The sequence below is a fragment of the Acinonyx jubatus genome, chromosome B4 (assembly GCF_027475565.1).
Source record: "Acinonyx jubatus isolate Ajub_Pintada_27869175 chromosome B4, VMU_Ajub_asm_v1.0, whole genome shotgun sequence".
In the NCBI taxonomy this organism is placed as follows: domain Eukaryota; kingdom Metazoa; phylum Chordata; class Mammalia; order Carnivora; family Felidae; genus Acinonyx; species Acinonyx jubatus.
This window is the reverse complement of record NC_069387.1, coordinates 134,851,752-134,873,087: the sequence shown is the minus strand read 5'-3', so window position 1 is coordinate 134,873,087 and position 21,336 is coordinate 134,851,752. Positions and strand designations below refer to the sequence as shown.

At 60.7% G+C, this 21,336-nt stretch overlaps 1 protein-coding gene across 2 annotated transcripts in view; it reads left to right on the top strand.

Annotated features, from left to right (window-relative positions):
• The window catches only part of PHF21B (PHD finger protein 21B), a 91,626-nt gene extending 75,270 nt beyond the window's left edge, over window positions 1–16,356 (top strand). Inside the window, exons 6-13 of one of the 2 annotated variants that reach the window (XM_027070493.2) lie at window positions 6,075–6,126; window positions 6,697–6,773; window positions 7,711–7,765; window positions 9,567–9,589; window positions 11,469–11,627; window positions 12,854–12,929; window positions 13,245–13,348; window positions 14,301–16,356. In XM_027070493.2, coding sequence (XP_026926294.1) covers window positions 6,075–6,126; window positions 6,697–6,773; window positions 7,711–7,765; window positions 9,567–9,589; window positions 11,469–11,627; window positions 12,854–12,929; window positions 13,245–13,348; window positions 14,301–14,519 — 765 coding nt within the window. In that variant the 3' untranslated portion in view covers window positions 14,520–16,356. The remainder of the gene's footprint in view (window positions 1–6,074; window positions 6,127–6,696; window positions 6,774–7,710; window positions 7,766–9,566; window positions 9,590–11,468; window positions 11,628–12,853; window positions 12,930–13,244; window positions 13,349–14,300) is intronic. The other variant, XM_027070495.2, reaches the window with a different exon arrangement.
• Window positions 16,357–21,336: the final 4,980 nt, after the last annotated feature.

Sequence of the window (21,336 nt, the reverse complement as noted above, 5' to 3'; positions counted from 1 at the left end):
CCTAAACCCAGGGTCGGAGAGACGTTGGAGCCTGACCCTGGGGGGCCTGCATGCTGGCTGCCGTGGTGCAACTTCATTCCTTGGGCATTGGGGAGCCATGGAATATCCTTGAGCGGGAGAGTGACTTCATTATTGTCCTTTGGCGTGTCCAGAAAGCCCATTGGCTTTTTGGGAGTAGCTTCGATTCAGAGTCGACCATTCACTGAGGCTGAGATAACCGGGTGTCCTCTGCGGGCCCCGGGCCCGATTTGTCTCAGGAGGCTCTCCGTTCCGTCCCTCCGTGACGTTTGCGCACCTGCTGCGTGCGCGGTGAGCCCCGGGCCGGCCTCTGCCTGCGCCCCTGTGTCTTCCCACGGGGACCCGCAGCCTTCCTGGAGGTTTTCCGGGCGGATTCTCTGTGTTCCCTCAAAGTATATCTCACCCGGTTATTGTGCGTTTATACAATTAGTATAATTACATTTAACTACATAATTAGCGTAAATACGTGTAATGACTTAAATAGAACTGGCAATTACAACACGTCCCGGCGTAAAAATCCTTATTAAACTTTCTTTTTTATAACACGGGGTCTGGGAGCGGTTGTGCGCGGCCGATGCGGGGCTCTGTGGCGCCCTTTGAGCCGGTTCACCAAGAGCCCGAGTCAAGAGCTCCCGAGGCCAGGGCGGCCCCTGCCCCAGAAGCTTCGCCGGAGGAGTGGGCTGGCGTCCTGGGTGGCTGGTGGCAATGGAGGCTCCCGGGGCTGCACGAGCGAGCCCAGGGTGCCTGCAGCCCGGAGCCCCGCTGAAGGGAAGGGAACGCCGAGTTTACCGGCACCCGGAATGACTCCAAGGCTCTCTCCCCTCGGCCCTATCTCGAGGCCCACGGCCACCTTTAGGACACAGCTGTGGCCTTGCCTGTGCCGCCCATCATCCTGGCCTCGGGCAGCACCTGACTGAGACTGGCCGCCGTCAGAGCAGCACGAGGACTGCAGGGGCCCCAGCCCCACACGAGCCCTGACTGCGGCCACCTCCCTGGGCGGGACCCGTGCGCACAGATGCCCACGCCGTCCGGGTCACCACGGCCCCCGTTCCTGCCCCTGGACGGGTTCCTCCGTGTCTGTCCTCCCAGTAGCTAGAAGGATCTTTCTAAACTTCAGAAATAACCAAGGCACTCCCGCTTCTTGAAACCGATCTGGGGCGGCTCGGGGTTCCGACTTGGAGGTAGCCCCCTGCGGCAGACCCACAACAACGGCAGAAAAAGTGTAGGAACGTCACGGGACCAACGCGAGTTCGTTTCGTGGGGAGTCACAGGCGCGCCAGGCGGAGTTGGCACACACAAAGTCAGCTTTGGAATAGCTCTGGACACTGACTGCCCGGGGTGGGGGGGGTGGTGCCTTTGGTTTAGGGTCAGGATGAGTAGACAGGGAAGGCTTGTCATCGTAGGGAGACAGGGCGCCTTGACGAAAGCTGCCAGTGCACCCAGTGCGTGTCCTGTAAACGCGGCTGAGGCTCCTCCGGGGGGAGGTTTCGGTATCATATTGAGGCTCAGGCGATTGCCCGTCATTCCAGCGTCACTCCGTGGTCCACCTGCGGAGGCACGAGGTGGGGGCTTGGCTGTCACGGCCTGGAGGTCTGGGCCGGGTCTTGACGGGACAGTCGCCATCACCTGAGGGCCGGTTTCGGGTGTCGTTTGCCTGAGTTTAAGAGCTAAGCCGGAAGGGAGAGCTTCAGGAAAAATGTAAGACGTTTGTGGGTACGAGCAGGTGGGCAATAAAGGCCAGGTCCTGGGGACTAGCCGGTGACAGGAAGAGACCACAGAGAGGCTGCTGTGCTGGGTCCCAGATGCCCAAGCAGTGAGCAGGACCCTAGGGCCACCGGGCTGCAGGTCCGGAATGCCGGAATCGGGTGAAGCTCTTCAAGAAGGAAAGGAGCCAACCTGAGCCTGAGGCCACAGCCGCACCTGGGGAGGGGGAGGGAGCGGGAGAGGGGAGAGCGGGAGGTGGAGGGATGGAGGGGGAGGGAAAGGGAGGGGGAGAGGGGCAAGCAGGAGAGGGAGGGAGGGGGAGAGCAGGAGGTGGAGGAAGGGGGAGGGATGGAGGGGGAGGGAGGGGCGAGCAGGAGGTGGAGGGAGGGGGGGAGGGAGAGGGAGGGAGGGAGAGGGATGGAGGGGGAGGGAGGGGCGAGTAGGAGGTGGAGGGAGGGGGAGGGATGGAGGGGGAGGGAGGGGCGAGCAGGAGGTGGAGGAAGGAGGAGGGATGGAGGGGGAGGGAGGGGCGAGCAGGAGGTGGAGGGAGGGGGAGGGGATGGAGGGGGAGGGAGGGGGCGAGCAGGAGGTGGAGGGAGGGGGAGGGATGGACGGGGAAGGAGAGGCGAGCTGGAGGTGGAGGGAAGGGGAGGGAGGGGGGGAGGGAGGGAGGGAGGGGGAGAGAGGGGCAAGCAGGAGGTGGAGGGATGGAGGGGGAGGGAAAGGGAGGGGGAGAGGGGCAAGCAGGAGGGGGAGGGATGGATGGGGAGGGAGGGGCGAGCAGGAGGTGGAGGGGGAGGGAGGGAGAGGGAGGGATGGAGGGGAGGGAGGGGCGAGCAGGAGGGGGAGGGGGAGGGAGGGAGAGGGAGGGATGGAGGGGAGGGAGGGGCGAGCAGGAGGGGGAGGGAGGGGGGGAGGGAGGGGGAGAGGGGCGAGCAGGAGGGAGGCAGACAAAAACGGAAACACAGAACAGGAAGGAGGAGCTGTGCCCAAGATGAGTCTGGACAGAATTCTGGAACACGTGACGCGGTCCACGCGGAGTATGACAGAGTCCACGCGTGGAACGTGAATTTCCTCAAGATGGACTTCGTTTTGTGGCACCGTCTAGCCACGACTTGCACACGAGTTTGTTTAGGGGGTACTCGGGCAAGTTTGTGTTTTAAAAAAGGGAATAACAGCCCCTTTTTGGAATAAATAAGAAATAACGGGGCAAACGATGTCATGAAAGTTAAAGCGAGATCAGGTGAATGTAAAACCCGTTTGGAAATCTTGGTGATAAAGAACATGGTGATTGGTGGAAATTAAGAGTCTTACTGGACGGGGGCGCCTCGGGGTCTCAGTCTGCTGAGTGTCCGACTCTTGATTTCGGCTCAGGGCATGATCTCATGGTTCATGAGTTCGCAACAAGATCCTGAGGAGAGACAGAGCCTAGGGTTTTATGTCCCGCCAAGCTGGCCTTCAAACTGGAAGCCTCCATCCGCGTGGAAGGTTTTATTATTTTTTTAATGTGTATTTATTTTTGAGAGAGCGAGAGCGGGGCGGAGAGAGGGAGACAGAGGATCTGAAACAGGCTCTGTGTTGTCAGCGCGGAGCCCGACGCGGGGCTCGATCCCACGAACCGTGAGATCGTGCTGAGCCGAAGTCAAGAGTCGGTCGCTTCACCGACCGAGCCCCCCCTCCCACTCCCAGGCGCCCCCCCTCCAGATAGGTTTTAAATCTGCTAAAAACTCGGGAGATGCTGTTCCGTGGGCGTGGCTCGACGCCCACCGGCCCAGAGGAGACCGGGGCCCCTCTGGCACCAGCCGTCGGGCGGGCGGCTCCAAAACTCAGCCGCGGGGTGAAACGAAAAGGGTAAGGATGTCAGGTCAGAACTGAAGTAGGACCTTCTCCGATCGCGTACAAATGCTTCATCTCCGTAGCGTCGGGGGTGGGGGGGGCCGTGAGAGAAGGTGGGAGGCAGAATGAGCTCCGGGGGAGTCTCCGTCGTAGCCGAGACTTTCAGTGAATCAAAGAATATCACGTAAAGCTGACAGATGGAGGGGGAAAACTGGTTTTAGCAGCACAGAAGTAAAAAAAATGGAAGCGTAAACAGTCACTATTTGGAATGATTTGGAAAACCCAAGAGAATCGATGATAAGAAAACAAATCTGCAGACAGAAGTTGTAGAGGCAGCGGGGTTTAGTATTAACGCAAAACATCGATAATCGTCAACAGAAACACAGAGCAGCCTGTTAGAAGCCTTACAGATAACCGTATTTACAGTAGCAACAAAAAGATTAAATATCTAGGGACAGACACGCTGACAACAGTCAAACCCCGCTGGAGGGTCAGTTTAAACCCCCGAAGGCAGAAGAGGAACAGAGAGAGAGGCACACCACAGTTTTGGGGGGAAGATTGCGTATCACAAAGTTGTCATTATGCCCTACGTTAATTTTAAAAATTTTTTTTAATGTTTATTTTTTAGAGGGAGAGAGAGAGAGACAGAGTGTGCCTGGGGGAGGGTCAGAGAGAGAGGGAGACACAGAATCTGAAACAGGCTCCGGGCTCTGAGCTGTCAGCACAGAGCCCGACACGGGGCTCGAACTCACGGACCGCGAGATCATGACCTGAGCCGAAGTCGGATGCTTAACCGACTGAGCCACCCAGGCGCCCCGCCCTACATTAATTTATCGTCTTGACATCATCCCAGAAAAGCTGCCAAGGGGCTCCCTCCGGCTCCTTCATGGTTTGTAAATTTCACCTGGAAAAAACAAGCAGGAAGGACCGGAGAGCCCTGAACAGGAAGAACACAGAGAAAAGGATCCTAATCCTGCCAGAGTTCTGTAAAGCCAAGGTAGGGACACGGTGCCACGGGAGCTCCCGAACAGGTAGGAACAGAACAGGGGGCCCAGAAAGAGACCACGGATACGAGTGATCCTTTAGCGTATGATTCAAGTGGCTCCTCAAACCAGTGAAAAGTGGAAAGATGGAAGTTTCAATAAATGGTGTTGGAACAAGTGAGTAGTAGCCATGTGGACTGAAAGGAATCCGCATTTCACGCCAGGATACGTTCCCAACGGCTCATAAACCTGCATGTAAACAGTGAGGGGGGCCTGGCTGCCTCCGTCGGTAGAGCGTGTGACTCTTGATCTCGGGGTTGTGAGTTCAAGCCCCACGTTGGGTGGGGAGCCTCCTTTTAAAAAGTCATAGGGGCGCCTGGGTGGCTCAGTCGGTTAAGCCTCCGTCTTCGGCTCAGGTCATGACCTCACGGTTCGTGGGTTCAGGCCCCGCGTGGGGCTCTGTGCCGACAGCTCGGAGCCCGGAGCCTGCTTCGGATTCTGTGTCCCCCTCTCTCTCTGTCCCTCCCCCGCTCGCACTCTGTCTCTCTCTCTCTCAAAAATAAATGAAGATTAAAAAAAATGAAAAAATCATAGGGGCATCTGGGTGGCTCAGTCGGTTAAGCGTCTTGACTCTTAATCTCGGTTCAAGTCATGATCTCAGCGTTCGTGAGTTCAAGCCCCGTGTTGGGCTGGCTCTCCACTGACAGGTGGAGCCTGCTTGGGAGTCTCTCTCCCCACCCCCTGCTCCTCCCCTGCTCTCTCTCTCTCTCAAAATAAATAAACTTAAAAAATCATAATAAAATAAACTAAGCAGTGAAATTACAAATACTGAAATAAAACATAAGCAACTTGGTTTACAACCTCAGAGTCTGTAGCTAAGATTCAAAAACCGAAACGCTGAAAAAGAAAATACTGCTAAATTCTACTACGTACAAATTTTTTTTGTCTACGTGGCCAAAAAAGGCCACCGGGGAGCACAATTCCCTGCTTCTTAAGTGTGAGTGGTGACCAGCCACTTCCTGCCAATGAGGACAGTGTGGACGGGGAAAGAGGGATTTTCAGTGGAGAAGGCCGACCGATGCCTCAGCCGGGTGGTCAAGGGCAACGTCACAGTGCTGAGTCACGTTGATAACACGTGCCCTGGATACGATGGGTTGGCGGGACACGTCCCCTCTGTGGTCCTCCTCCCCCAGGCCCATAGCCCAGTCTAACCATGAGAAAACCATCAGGCGAATCCTAACTGAGGGGCATCCTTTGAAACACCTGACCAGCCCAAGCTCAGAACTGTCCCCATCAGAAACAAAGAAAAGCAGAGAAATCCGGCCCAGCCCAGAGGAGCTAAGGAGGCACGGCAACCGAGTGCAACGGGAGATCCTGGATGGGGTCCTGGGACAGAGAGGGGACCGTAGGTAGCAACGAAGGAGACCCGAGACAGATCAGCCAGCCCCATGAGTAGGTGCTCCTGTCGAATTTGTCGAATGACTGGAAAGACGTGGAAGGTGGTGGTAACGCCTCTCCGTTTCCCTCTCTTAGAAAATCGCCTTCATGGTAGCTCTTGGCCTGGTCACAACGGAGCACTTGGAAGGTAAGGACCCCGCACGGCGGCAGGCTGGGCTGGGACCGGCCTGCGCCGTGGGGTGACAGCCGGCGGGGGGGCGGCAGTCCCTTCTGGGACGTGTGTCCCAAGTGCCGGAGGTTGTGAGCACAGAGAGAGGGAGAGCCTCCCGGCTCCCCCTGCCTCGGTGGCTGCCCGCACAACTTGGCAGAACGGGTGTGAGGGCTGCGTTAACGGTGCTTTGCTGATAGACTCGTGACTGTTACTACGGTTTTTGTAAGTAGCCCTCCTGGGGGCGCCTGGGGGGGCTCGGTCGGTTCAGCGTCCGACCTCGGCCCGGGTTATGATCTCAGGGTTCGTGAGAGAGGCGGCCCCAGGCTGGGGGATGGCACCCGGGGGACCAGCACTGTCGGTGGGTACCTTTCACCCTCCAGCCGGAAGCCGGCACCTCTGTCCGCCCCAGAGGGAGCCGTGCCGGGGCCACTCTGGGGCGCGGATGCGGGGCAGGAGGGGACGGGGCCGCCCAGGGCTTGCAGCGGAAGCGTTCAGCGTTCCCGGGACAGGAAGGATCCAGTAAGTGCTGTGTCTGTGTCTTTCCAGAAATCCAGAGCAAGCGCCAAGAGCGGAAGAGAAGAAGCACAGCCAATCCCGCCTACAGCGGCCTCCTGGAGACCGAGGTGAGGGACCCGCCCTCTGCACCTGCGGAGGGACCCCCCCCCCGCCCCGCCCATGATGTCCCGAGCAGGTCCGTGGTGTCCCGAGCACTGCGCCCTTTTGGAAGGATGTCACTGAGCTGTTCCTTGACCTCCACGCAAGGAGGTGCTGACCGCTGTCCGGACCAAAGGGCCCCGTTCCCTTTGCCGTGCTCACTGATGAAACCGTCCCCCGCTCTGTGCGCGAAGCCACACCCCAGTGTCCCCAGTCTGTGGCCAGGGCCAGAGATGACCTGATTAAGGAATCAGGAGCCGCCTCCCAGCCGTGACCCTTGAGCCCTGGACACATCTGTGCTGTGGCTCCACGAGCGGCCCTGCCACGGGGGCCTCGCCCTTGGCTCTGAGCACAGCCCCACCGCGACGGGGGAGGCGGGTGCAAAGTCGGTCGTGGTCGTGTGTTCTCGGCCTGTGGCTGAAGCCACCGTTCGGAACGTACCGGAAGCCTCCGCGTCTCCACGATGTTGGGTGCCCGGGGACGACCCTGTACCGAGGGTTCCTGGGCCCCGTGCCAAGAAGTGAGGTTTGGGGAGCGAGTCCCTCACGCCCTCGTCTCCCCACCTGACCCCAGAGCCAGCTGACAAGGTGCAGGAGGCAGACGGACGGGGAACCTGGTGGCTGCTTGTTACTGGTTGGCCCCGATTCGGGGTCCCCCACTCGTCCCTCCTGAGTGAGGCGGACGTATCGGCGGGGAGCGGGCATGGGTTCCACACCTGCCACAGGGCAGAGCCCTTGCTGACGCCAGCCCGCCCCTCCCCTGCCCTGCAGCCCCACTGTCCATCCCCGTTTCTGCCTCCGGAGCCCTGGGTGGGGAGTCTGTCCCGGGTACGCCCTGGGCAGGGGCAGGGTCACTGAGGAGAGCTCCCCGCGAGACGGTTTTTCTTTTGTTTTGTGTCCCCTGCAGAGGAAACGGCTGGCATCCAACTATCTCAACAGCCCCCTGTTCCTCACAGCAAGAGGTAAGTGCCTGCGGGGCGTGGCTTCTCCTGCCGCGGCCGCTGTGGGGCCGGGGGCCAGGTCGGCTTTGGTGGCTCTGGTGGCTTTGGTGGCCCTCCGCTCCTGGCCTCCGTGGGGCTGGGCTGGCCCGTCCGCGGCCCAGACAGTTGTTTCCGGCGGATGGTGCGTTCCAGCGCCACGCCCCGGCCCCCTTCGCCCTGTCGTCGTCTGTAGGGAGGAGGAGGGCGGGTGGCGGTGCCTGGACTCTGAGCTGGGTGACGACGTAAGGGCCGGATGTGACTGCGGTTTGTAAACTGTCCCGTACACACCGAAGCTGAGCTTCCCCCTGGATGGCGTTATGTGCGGACAGCCCTGACCCAGAAACTAAGAGGAAAACCACTTTTTGTGATCATTAAATGTGTGGTTTGGCATCGCTTACTGGAAGGAGGGTGGGTGGTTATGGGGGGGAAAAAACAGTTGAAAATAAATCACCTTGAGAGGTTCCCTGAATGATGTGTCCCTCCCCTGGGCAGCTCCCTGCCTGTCCCACGGTGGGTCCTGGCCATGACCGGGGCAGAGACCCTTATTCCTGTCACTCCCTGGGTGAGACCCAGGTGTCCTGGGTCCAGTGGTCCTCCCGTCGTGTCCCGGGTCCAGTGGTGCTCCCATCATGCCCCGGGTGAGACCCGGGTGTCCCGGGTCCAGTGATGCTCCCATCACGTCCCAGGCGAGACCCGGGTGTCCCGGGTCCAGTGATGCTCCCGTCATGCCCCGGGTGAGACTCAAGTGTCCCAGGTGAGACCCGGGTGTCCCGGGTCCAGTGGTGCTCCCATCATGCCCCGGGTGAGACCCAAGTGTCCCGGGTCCAGTGGTGTTCCCATCATGCCCTGGGTGAGATCCAAGTGTCTCGGGTGAGAGCCGGGTGTCCCGGGTCCAGTGATACTCCCATCATGCCCCGAGTGAGACCCAGGTGTTCCAGATTCAGTGATGCCCCTGTCATGTCCCTGGTGAGAGCCAGGTGTCCCAGGTCCAGTGATGCTCCCATCATGCCCCGGGTGAGACACAAGTGTCCCGGGTGAGACCCGGGTGTCCCGGGTCTAATGATGCTCCCATCACGTCCCAGGCGAGACCCGGGTGTCCTGGGTCCAGTGATGCTCCCATCATGCCCCGGGTGAGATTCAAGTGTCCCAGGTGAGACCCGGGTGTCCCGGGTCCAGTGGTGCTCCCATGATGCCCCGGGTGAGACCCAAGTGTCCCGGGTGAGACCCGGGTGTCCCGGGTCCAGTGATGCTCCCATCACGTCCCAGGCGAGACCCGGGTGTCCCGGGTCCAGTGGTGCTCCCATGATGCCCCGGGTGAGACCCAAGTGTCCCGGGTGAGACCCGGGTGTCCCGGGTCCAGTGATGCTCCCATCATGCCCCGGGTGAGACTCAAGTGTCCCAGGTGAGACCCGGGTGTCCCGGGTCCAGTGGTGCTCCCGTCATGCCTCGGGTGAGACTCAAGTGTCCCAGGTGAGACCCGGGTGTCCCAGGTCCAGTGGTGCTCCCATCATGCCCCGGGTGAGACCCAAGTGTCCCGGGTGAGACCCGGGTGTCCTGGGTCCAGTGATGCTCCCGTCACGTCCCAGGTGAGACCCAGGTGTCCCGGGTCCAGTGATGCTCCCGTCACGTCCCAGGTGAGACCCGGGTGTCCCGGGTCCAGTGATGCTCCCGTCATGTCCCGGGTGAGAACCCCCCGCCCCTACTGGGCCTCGTGGCCTCCAGTCCTGATCGGCGCTCCTCCAATGCCCACTAACATGTTCTCCGCCCTTCTTCCCTGTGCCAGCCAATGAGGACCCCTGCTGGAAGGTACGTGTCCCCTCGCTGTCACGCCTGGGCGGGGTGGGGCATGTTTCCACGGTCCAGGTGTGGGTGCTCCTGGCAGGTGGGAGCCGAGTAGAGGGGCTGCAGGCTCCGTCCTCAGCGCCGAGAGCTTTGCGACAACACGTCGGCCGTCGTCCAGCCCGCGTGGTGCATTAGGCGTCACCCCAGGGCCAGCCCACAGGGTTCAAGCACGAGCTGAGGACGCAGGGACCCCGGGAGCCAAGGAGGCCCAGGTGGAGGCAGCTGATCCCGGGGCTGCCAGCCGGGCCCTACCTGGCTCTTCTTGGCCCCAGTGTGACGCTAGGTGCAGTGGGTCCCCTCCGTTTCTCACTGTCCACCTCACGAGGGTCTAGACTTAGTAACCCCCAGGGTCTCAGCCCTCATGGCTCCGTTTCTGTGATCCTGTGAGACCCCAATCCCCCCGTGCACAGACCACGTCCCTGCTTTCCAGGACACAGGCTGGCGGTGACCTCATGTGCAGGCATGGCCTCAGAATTTATTTAGTGGCTTTTTTTTTTTAAGTGAGTCTTGGATCTCGTCCTAAAAGAATTTTCTAGTCCCTACATGCCTAGAATGGCCAAGCCACTAAGCAGCAGCAGGTCACGGGTATAAACTCCAATTATTCCGGGCTTTTTGCCACCAGAACCCTGTAGCGTCACGGATCAGGGCTAGTGGCCTGCCGTGCCCGTCCACAGCCACCTGTGCCCAACCAGCGTGAGCACAGGAGACGCCTGGAGCCTGAGCCTTGCTTCTGCAGACCCCAGAGTCCCGCAGGGGCCTTGGCCTCGAGGCGGGAGACCCCGATGCTGGCCCTGCTTCTGTCTCCAGCTCCCTGAGTGGTCTCGGGCGAGTGGCTCACCTTCCCTGGGCCCTTGGTCTGCCACCCCCTCCCTCGTGGACGGCCTGGGCTCCAGGGTCCTCGTGGCCTGGGTCGTTCCCGATGGGAGCCCTCTGGTCCCTTGCAGCTCTGAAGTCGGAAGCTGCCGCTGACACACAGGTAGAGAAGGGACGTCGCTGGCACAGAGAAGGGTTTCCAGCGGGTGGTGGAAAACCGTTCAGACTTTGCAGGTCACGGGAAGCAGGGCATTAGGAAGAGCTCCTCTCTCGGTCAGGGCCGGGCACCGGGCAGCGGGCTGGCTGGAAAGGCAGTGAGCCCCCTGTCCCTGCAGGTGTGTAAGTGGAGGCTGAGTGACCAAATGGCGACGACGCCACAAGGGACATTTGAAGTTCCTTTGTCCCAAGGAAAGAGGGAGCTGCCCTTTCCCAGGCTCCTTCTGGACTGCGCTTGGGGTGCCCTCTCCTCTCGAGTCATCCCGGTGGCCCGGGGGGCGGGTGTCGCTAGCCCACGTTACAGAGGCGGAAACAGGGGCGCGGTAACCCACACGGGAGGCCGGAGGTGCCAGGTCGGGCTGCGGCTCCCTCAAGGGGCCTGGAGAGCGCCGTGAATCCGGGCCTCCCGAGGCAGCGCGTGCAGGAAATCCGTGTGGGAGGGACGTGTGGCGAGCGCTGGCCGGCCCCTCCCCCCCGACGTGGGGTGCAGTGTGGACCCGAGGGGGACCGTTTCCTAAGCCACGGCAGGACCGCCTGCCCCGCCACCTGCACCTGGGGACCAGGTCTCATGCGGGGGCCACACCCACCTGACCCTCACCCCTAGTGAACGTGGCCTGGGGGATGCCCTAGAGTCCCGCGTCTGGCCGCCTCCTCCTCCCCCCGGCTTCCGGGCTTATCCCTCTCTCTCCCAGAGCTGCTGAGAAACGCTGGCGGAAGCTGGGTCCGGCTCCCTCCCAGCCCAGCTGACCTGGACCCCCTAACCCCCACCCCTCACCCCCCACTGACCCGCCTCCCGCCCCCCCTTCTCTTTCAGAATGAGATCACCCACGATGAGCACTGTGCCGCCTGCAAGCAAGGGGCCAATCTGCAGCCCTGCGGCACCTGCCCGGGGGCCTACCACCTCAGCTGCCTGGACCCGCCCCTCAAGACCGCGCCCAAGGGCGTGTGGGTGTGTCCCAAGTGCCAGCAGAAGGTAAGGAGGCTGCGCTGCGGGGCGGCCGGCCCTCCCACCCCCACCCTGCCTCTCTCCCCGTACCCGGGGACCCTCCGCACAACATCTGCAGCTGCTCACACTGTGTTTTGGGGTCGGGTCGGGTCGGGCCGCGGAGGGGTGACCAGAGGGGCCGGCGTGGGAGAGGCTTTCTCCGCCTCGGCACGACCCAGTGACTCCAGCTCTGGCCTCAAAACTCCTTCCCGGGTGGAGCTGGACCGATAACACAGACCACAACGATAGCACTACTTAGCAGGTCCCATCTCCCTGCTGACACACGAATGAAAACCAATCAGATTCAAAAAAACAGTAACACTCCCTTCCGGTGGCGATGTGGTGAGGCAGGCACTCTTAGACGGTGCTGAATTTTATCCGAGCCTCAAAAGCGTGCGTATCTTTTAAACCCAGAATCTAGCTTTGGGGAACGCAGTCTACAGAAATAATCCAAATACAGATAGGATTCTGGGCACAAAGAAGCCCCTCGCCCCTTACTTACAAACGAAAGACACAGCCTACTTCAAAGCAGCAGGAGATAGTGGAATTAATTCCAGTGGGTGCACTCAGTGAGATGTTGTGTGGTCATTGAAAATGATCTTTGCAAAGGTTCTGTGATTCTTTGGACTTGTTCGCCGTATGGAATTAAGTTTAAAAAGAAAAAGATAGAGAACACTAGGCTTCATAGCAGCTGTACGGTTGAATCATCAGCTCCCTGAGAAAAACTGTAGGCAGAATAACCCAGGGAGAGGGTGGGTACAGTGGGCCCTATGTCACTGTGCCACCAGCCCCTGCACTGTGACTGCCCGGGGGTCGCAGCTCTTTGCAGGAAGACAGAGGGAACAGGATTCTGTTCCCCGCTTCGGCATGATGGTGGGGCCTCACCGGGCACTCGATTTGCCCCCCCGGCTGGCCTGGGGCTGCCCAGCACAAGGGAAGAACACCCCAGTGGTCATTCACATATTCATTCATTCAGGAAAAATCAGAACCTCCTCCCCGCCGGCACGGTCTGGGGCCCTGGCGATACGCAGGCTCCTGTCCTCGGGGAGCTCTGGGAGCCAGACCGTGAGGCAGGAGGGACGGGCTCCCTCCCGTCCCAGCTGAGGAACCTGCAACTCAGGAAGCCTTGCTCCCCCCCACTCCCGCCCCCCAGCGCTGCGCGGCCAGACCGAGGCAGGCCCGTCTGCTTGTTCATTTCCCCATCTGCCCTCTAGGCCTTAAAGAAAGACGGTGGTGTGCCCTGGTCCGGGATGCTGGCCATTGTGCACTCCTGCGTCACCCACAAGACAGGTAAGACAGTCTTGCTCCCTTCCCTCCCACCCCACCCAGTCCCCTGGGCTCGCCCTGGGCCCATCCGCAGCCATTCCTAGCCAGGGCTCTGCGCGGAGGGACCCTGGGAGCGGTGCGGCGTGCAGGGCCATCACTGTGGGGGGAGCGGGGGGTCATCTCCAGTCCCTGTGTCCTCAGCCACGGCCACTGGCTTCTGCGGGAGGATGTGGCCAGAATGGCCCGTAGGCTCGGGTTCTCCATGCTTCTCCCGCTCGCCCACGGCCCGGCCTTTTTGCTCACCTAGTTTGCTGGCTCACCTGGCCTTCTCTTTCCTAGTCAAGGTAGAGGAGAAGCAGAAGCTGCTACAGAGAGGCAGCGAGCTACAGAGCGAGCTCCGGCAGCTGGAGGAGTGTGACCGGCGCCTGGCCTCAGCGGTGAAGGTGCGCTGGGGGTGTGGGGCAGGGGGCTGGGGGACCTTACGGCCTCGAGATACCAGGCCAGGGTTTCGCTGTCCCGTCCCTGAGGCCCCAGGAGAAGACGGACTCACGGACGTCGCTCCGCGAGGCAGAGTGCGGCTCTGATCCGCTCGACGTTCAGGTCTTGAGCGGTTGGGCTTGGGGCTCCTTCCTGGCTCTTTGACTTTGGCAAAGCTCTCGGAGCCTCAGGCGCTTCGTGCGTGATGTGAACGCGATGATTTCTCTCCTGTAGTGTGGTGGTCGTGATAATGTGATGGTCACGATGGTGGCGGTGGTGGTGATGATGGTGATGGTGGTGATGGTGGTGGTGATGGCTGAGGTCGTGGAGGGGATAATGGTGGTGAGGGCGGTGCCAGGCCCTAGTGAAACTCTTTAAAGGCGGTTATCTCATTTAATCTCTCAAGAGCCCGGGCAGAGGCTCTCTGATCATTCCTATCTGGGAGTCGGGACGCAGTTTCAGGGGGTAGGAGCGGTTTCCCCGAGCAGCAGGTGGCTGATGCTGTAGCCTGCGCGCCCGTCCTGGCTGCCTTACGCACGTGACACGTAGAGAGCCCACGAAGAGGCAAGAGCACGGCAGGCGGGAGCAGAGCAGAGAGCGGGCTGGCAATCCGTAGGTCTCCTGCAGGTGCTGTCGTTGAGGCTGAACCGGCCCCAGCTTCCTCCCGGAGGAGGAGGGGGAGACGTGGTCAGCAAGGCAGCACCACAGCCACGAGGGAGAACGTTCCACGCTCTGGCACAGGCACGCCGTTTCTAGCCCTGAACTCTAAAACGGATCTCTCCTGCGCTGCGGGAGGCCCTTGGCCGGCGTCCTTCGGGCCCCCGCAGTGGAGGGGAGGAGCCGAGAGGGCGGCGGCCCCGGGACACCTGCGCGGTTGAATTCTGAGAGCCTCCCCCTGCCCCTCTCTCCCCCTGACAGAAATGCCTAGAGCTTAAGACGAGCCTGCTGGCCCGGCAGAGGGGCACCCAGACATCCCTGGACCGCCTGCGGGCCCTCCTGAGACTGATACAGGGTGAGCAGGTGCTGCAAGTTGCCATGACGACCACCGGCCCCGCCCCGCTGCTGGCCGGGCCCTGGACCAAGCCCTCGGCAGCAGCCATGCACCCCGCCCTCCAGCAGCCCCAGGGGCACAACTGACCCCGAGGGACCGGCTTCACACCCACGGAAGGTTCCTGGGACCCCGCTCACCAGACCTGAGGGTTCTGTCCGCCTTAATTCATAAACGCTATGGATTTCAGACGAAACTAAAACCAGACCGAGAGAGAGAGAGACGGAGGAAAGAAGGGGAGAAGGAAGCGGGACGGGTTGGGATGCAGTCCTTACCCTCCACGTGCGGACGGGACCCCAGGAGGCCAGGTGGGCGCGAGACGGCCGGGCGCACAGTCAGTCCCCCGGCCGTTGGGGGGCTGGCCCGGGCCCCTGGCTTCCAGGCACAGCTGTCTCCCCGGCCTCGTGCTGCCCCCGGGGGAGAGAAGGGCAGAGAGAGGTTGGGAGGGGAGCCGGGGACCTAGCTGAGTAGTAGGGGTAGTTGGGACGAGCAGTGGGTAGCGAATCTAGGTAGGGGCCCGGGGCTCGGGGCTCGAGGCCGCAGGGCTCCAGCGCCTTCCGGATCGCGGGCCCTTGTCAGTATTATTAGCGTTAAGAGTCACAGCTGTTGAACTTGAAAGAAACTACACTGTGGGTCCCTCCAGGGACGCTGCGGTACCCACCTGCCAGGGTCCCCGCGTGCCCCCGAGGCTCCTTCCCTTAGCTGATCGTTTGGACTCCTTTTGCCGCCGACGTATTTTTCTCATGGAGTTTTTTGGGCAAGATGGGGCTGCAGGCACGCAGGGGAGGCACGTGGCAGGTTTTCTACTTGGGGTTGAATCCTTCAACTTAACGACCGAAGCCTTTTCCTTTCTCCCCTCGAAGAGCCGATAAAGTGTTCCACTCCTCTTTTCTTGCCAGTACAGACACTATGCCAAAAAATAACTTTACATTTTTGTATGGCGTTTTTATCGTAAGCTATTTAATGTGAAGGGGGGATGCTTGCGGACTTCTTTTCCCGCTTACGGTAGTCTCAGCTGCAAGGTACGAATGCAAAAGCCCTTCCTGGGGGACTCCCAAGCTGGAGAGATCCAGAGGGTTCTTTCAGAAGGAGGCTGGGGGGCGGGGAGGGAGGGTGGGGAGGGAGAGGGGGCCGTAGCCTCTGGAGGGTTTGGCCTTTGGAGACTCGAGAGTCCCTTTTCTTGCTGCCTCCTTGAGTTAGTGAGAGCGGAGGGCGCCGTCCTAAAAGGGCTCCCGAGTCTTGGGCTGGGTCGTCACACCCCGCCTCCGGCTTCTCCGGTCCCGAGGGGCCTAGCACAACGGGATAGGCGTCGGGGAAGCCACAGGGCTCCCACCCCAGCATATCACACGGTGCCGCGCTGCATCGGACGCACGTGCGTGCGTGCACACGCGGCCCCAGACACACACGCACACGCGCACGCCGACGAGTGCAGAGCAGGGAGGCTGGCCAGAATCCCACGGGCTGCCGTGGTCCCTCCTGTCATTTTCTCGACTCCGGGAGAAACTGTGCTGTACGATACAGATCTATTTTAATACACTCAACACTGGGTTGAACAAGATTTTTATATTCTTTTATTGATGAACAAAGTGAGCTGTGAGACACACGTCTTCTATATTGGTTACTCTAGATGCCAATTGTGTGTCACCGCGTGGCTTGCGATGTAAATGTCTTCAGGTTCCTTTCTGTTGGTTCGTTTTTCTTCTTGGATGGATCGGATTCCATTTTTTAAAAAAAAAAAAAAAACGTAACGGGAGGATGTGAGAGGTTGGACCCGGGAGGGGTAGCTGCCGACGTGGCTCGAGGCGTAGCGTTTTGGACCAAGGAGGACCGTCCAGTGCATAGTGAGGGTAGAGAAAAGTGTTTGTCTTAAATATGCCCGTGTAGTTTTCCTTCTGTGCGATGCATTAAACGCAACTGACGATTTCAGAGCCGTGTGCTTCTCGTTCCGTGCCGTCAGCAGAGAGGCCTCCGGGGGCACGTGGGGCGGGGAGACTCGCGGAGTGGAACGGTGGGGTCCTGCCGCGGGCCCACCCCCGGGGAGGGGGGCAGCGGAGAGCTCGTGGGCACCCCCCAGAGGTGGCAGGCGCACCTGTTGGGACCAGGCGGAGGCTGTCCAGCGGCAGAAACCCTGCAGGCCGGGCGCTGGGCGGTGTGGACCCCGCTCCCTCACTCGTTCCTGCTTCTCTCCGCCCATCGACAGCACCTGCCTCTTCTGTTCCACACGAGGTCCCACAGCCACCCTGGGGCTTAGTCCTTGGCCTTTCAGGAGGGCGGCCAAACTGGGGAGCCAGACCCCCCCCCCCCCCACGTCCTAGCTCCAGGGGCCTCCGGGAGGCTCAGTCAGGTGAGGAGGAGCCCAGCTCTGGACAACCAGATGTGGCCGAGGGTGGGATCGGATACAAAGTGACGGCCGACTGGAGCCCCAGGACTGAGCGATGTGCCCAGAGACGGGGGAGGGCTGGGCCACCTGGCCGGGGTCCCCGACAGTCCTGTCCGGTTTCCACGCTGGCCCAGAATCACATGGTTCGGGCGGGGCCTAGAACTCAAGGCCGCTCTGCCCGACCCCCAGCCACAAGATCCCTCACCACCCCCTACGCACCCCTCCCCGCCCCCGAAAGCTGGCCAGTCTCAGCCCCGGGGCCCCCGGGGAGCCCCTCGCCCTCCTGGCTGGGGTCTCAGAGCCCCCTTGTTCTGAGTTCCTTATATTCCTCCCACCTTTTGGGGTCCTTTCCGGTCAGGCTGCCTCTGCTCCCCTGGAGCTGCCCAGTTCAGGGTCAGGAGTGACCTTCCTGTGGCCAGACCTAGCGGGTGACACCTTGGCCCTCCTGCTGGAGGAGACTCCGGGACCCCCCCCACCCCCAACCCCCCTCCCCCGCTCGCCTGTTTTTTCCAGTTTCTCTCTTCCGCCTAATCGCTGAATGCCCGAGAGCCCCGGTCTCCCGGTCTGTGCTCTGACCTCTCTGCTCCCGAATTCCTTGGCTGACCTCGTCCCGCCTCCTGGTTTTCCGTGTCTATGCTGGCCGCTCCCAACTCTTACCTGCGGACTGGGCCTCTGCCACGGACCCCAGCGCACTGGGCACCAGCAAGCGTCTGTGTCCGCCAGGCCAGTCCCCTGCTCGTGTCCTGTGTCCGGGAGGTGCCACCGTCCTGATAACACGGGCTAGCGCCCCAGCGGCCTCACCCTCCGCCCCTGGTCATCGGCAGTGCCCTCGGAATACACGCGGGAGGTGGCCGTGTGCCCCACCCACACCAGCGTCACCTGGGTGGGTCTCAGCCCACCGCCTCACCGGGATTACCGCAGCCACGTGCTCCTCCCCCATGCCGCTGCCGTCGGTTCTCGGGCCAGCAGCTAGCAGGCGAGGCCTCTGCCGAAACCCCGCTTCACGGCCCATCTTGCCCAGCAACAGCTCAAGCCCTACAAGGGCCACGCTTACCACATTCCTGCCTCTCTCCAGTTTCCTTGCCGTGTTCCAGCCACAGGGCCTCCCTGCTCTACCTGGAACCCACGCGGCATGCTCCTGCCACAGGGCCTTTGCACAGGCCGCACGTGTCCTTGCCCGGCATGCCCAGCTGTCTCTTCGATTGGCTCCCCCCTTGCACTCGCTTAGGGAGTCGACCACCGTCCCCCCTCTGTGCAGCTGCGCCCGGTCACCCAAAGACTTGGCATTTCCTCTCCTTCCCTGTTGATTCCTTAGTCTTTAACAACTTTCTGTGATTCACCTTTTTTGACTTTGCTTCACAAACGCAAGGAACTTGGTCGCTTTTACTCACCAATTCCCAGCATCTAAAACATTGCCTGACACACAGTAAGCAGGAGCTCGGTAAATACTCACGGACTAAATGAAGGAGCCTTTCGAGAAGCAGCTGCCAGGCCGCGGGCTGCCTCCATCCTGGTTCAGGACCTGGTCCCCGCAGGCTCCCGGCTCCCAGTCCAGCTGCCAGGCCCATTCGGCCCCTGAGGGTGGAGGGTGGGGGCAGGAAGCTGGAGAGACGGGGGCTGCCCGAGCCCCTGCAGCTGCAGAGGGGGGTGGGTCCACGCTCTGCCTTGTCCCTGTCCTCCAATCCCACGGGGGCTTCCAGGGAGCCCTTGCTCCCACCACGAAAGGCAGGGGCTTAGGCACGGGTGGCGGGGCGGTTGGGGGGGGCGGGGTTGTCCAGGACCCTCAGAGCAGGACAGGAATTCCCTCCAAATTTGGATGAACCCCCCCACCGCCCCTGCTCCCAAGACCACACAGTTTAAACAACAGAAATGAATTCTCTGCCAGTTGGGCTGGTTCCCCCTGGGACTGGGGGACAGAAGCTGTCGCAGGCTCCCAGCTCCTGGGTGGCCATCTCCCCCTGTGTCCTTGTCATTTTCTGTCTGTAACTTGCTGGCGAGCTGTGGCGTTCCCTGGCCCGTAGACCCATCACCCCGATCTCTGCCCCCCGTTCCCGTACTTTGTCCTGTGTGCAGGTCTCTGGCAGAGCGGCTCTTCTGCGAGGGCAAGGTCACACCGGACCAGGGCCCACCCTCATGATTTCACACAAACGGAGCCATCCCGTTTCCAAATAAGGTCACAGTCACTCGTCCTGGGGGTTGGGACTCCAACCTCTTTTTGGAGAACACGATTCAACCCATGACAGACACCCTTCCTGGGTTGTTGTCTGAGATCTGCTTCCCGTGGCTTCTGCCCCCCGGCCCCCGGGCCCCTCGGCACTCTCCCCTTTGCCTCATCTGCCCCCACGCAGCTCACAGGTGGAGACACCGTGGTGCCATCCTGCCCGACGACCCGCTCTCTGCCCACCCCGTCCCACCTGGCTCCTTCCTCGGACCCACCCAGGCACATGACGGCCCCTCAGAGGGGACCAAAGCGCAGGGACTTGAGTGGCACTCCGAGGTCACACAGCCAGCCGGTGGCTTCAGCCTGGGCTGTGGCTCCACACCGCGGCTCCAGGCACCTTTGCTACCCTGCCCGCTGGACCCTGGTCACCTCTTGGGACACAGGGGGTCAGACGGAGGCCGCCCTGCCAAGCTGCAGGCACCCACGCTCCTGACCCAGCCACCTCGCCTGTTGGGAGCTGCCGACAGCACCCCAGGCTGCAGGTGACCACGCACAGGTGCAAGGGGACAGACAAAGGAGCACAAGCCAACTAAGTACTGACCCCGCAGGCTGGGCAGGGAGCCCAGTCCCACCCCCTGCCCTGTGTGGCCCCACAGCGGGGGAAGGGAGCTTCTGAAGCTAAGCTCTGCTTTGCCCCCAACCCCATCTTTCAGGCTCCCCAAACAACACCTGCCGTTTCTGGGTGATGTTCCTGGGTGGGTTCCGGTGACGGCATTTCTGCACGTGGAGGCCTGGGCCCATCCCAGGGAGAAGTCTGCGACCAGAGCGCGTGACCCCACCCACAGAGCTAAACCCCACTTAGGCACCTGCCGCTCACCCTGCCCCCGCTGACGGGCGGGAAGGAGTCTCTCCCCCCACAGGACCCCCGCGAGGATCCCGCACCGGGCACAGAGGGCCGGGTGCTGGCTGCGGCTGCCAGTTCCACCAGCCAGCCTCTGTGTGGCGAGGCCCCGTCACCCACCCCCAAGGATCCCTGGTTTCCAAACAGAACGGAGGGACCCCACCCACCTGCGGGACAGTGCAGCTCCGAACCGGCCCGTCTTGGAGGGGAGGCCCGGCCGGGAAAGGGTCATCGCTGGACGTGCGGCGATGTTTCGGCCAAGTCCCTGTGTGCCTCTCCGACCAGATCCGTGTCCGGGGACTTCGTGTTGGAGTTTGCAATTAGCCGTGGTGGGCGTATTTACAGCAGGGAAATGGGCGAAGGCTACACATCAGGCCCTTGTGTCCCTAAGAGAGCCAGTGGCCAAACGCCCACTGACCCGCACACACCCAGACACCCATGCGCCTGCGTGCAAATGACAGAGACGTGGAGGGCTGTGGTTCCAAAGCCAGCGTGTGTCCAGATCGGCCCCAGGTGCTGTGTTTGAAAACGCAACCCCAGATTCCTCACAAAATTTCCAGACACAAGCTAATTCTCGGAATTTAGCAGTTGGCCAAAAGTGGACGGATCGAGATTGCAATGGCTTATATGTTGGTAACGTAGACACCCTCGATTCTCGTTGACCGATGTATCCAGGTATATGTCTTTGCTTCTGTTTACCTCCAACCTATCTAGATACTTAAAGTGCACACAGTCGGGGAGCCCGGACGGCTCCGTCGGTTCAGTATCTGACTCTTGGTTTTGGCTCAGGTCGTGATCCCAGGGTCACGGGATCGAGCCCCGTATCGGGCTCTGCACTGCGCACGAAGCTTGCTTAGGATTCTCTCTCTCCCTCCGCCCCTCCCTTACTTGTGCTCCCTAAATAAATAATTAAAGTGCATATAGTCCTGTCTTGCTTTTATGTCCATTTTGACAATATCTGCCCTGATCTTCATTGTAGAATGTAGTACATTAACATTAGAAAGTAACTATTGAGGGGCGCCCGGGTGGCTCAGTCGGTTGAGCGTCTGACTTCAGCTCAGGTCATGATCTCGCGGTTCGTGAGTTCGAGCCCTGCGTCGGGCTCTGTGCGGACAGCTTCCGGAGGCTCTGTGATCTTCATTAATTCCAACATATCCAGGTTTCAATCTGTTCTCATTTCCCATCACCTTGAAGAACTTCCTTTGGCATTTTTTGTTGTTGTTCAGGTCTGCTGATGAAAAAAATTCCTTAGTTTTTTTGTTTTTTGTTTTGTTTTTCACCTAAAAAAAGTTTTGATTCAACCTTTAATCTTAAAATATTTTTGACTGACCGAGAATTGTGGTTTGCGCACTGTCCCCCTCCTTTGGGCAATTTATTATCGTTCCTTTACCGTATTGGAACAAGACCTTATTCCACTGTCTTCTGGCCTAAATAGTTTCAGCTCATAGGTCCGCTGCACCCAAC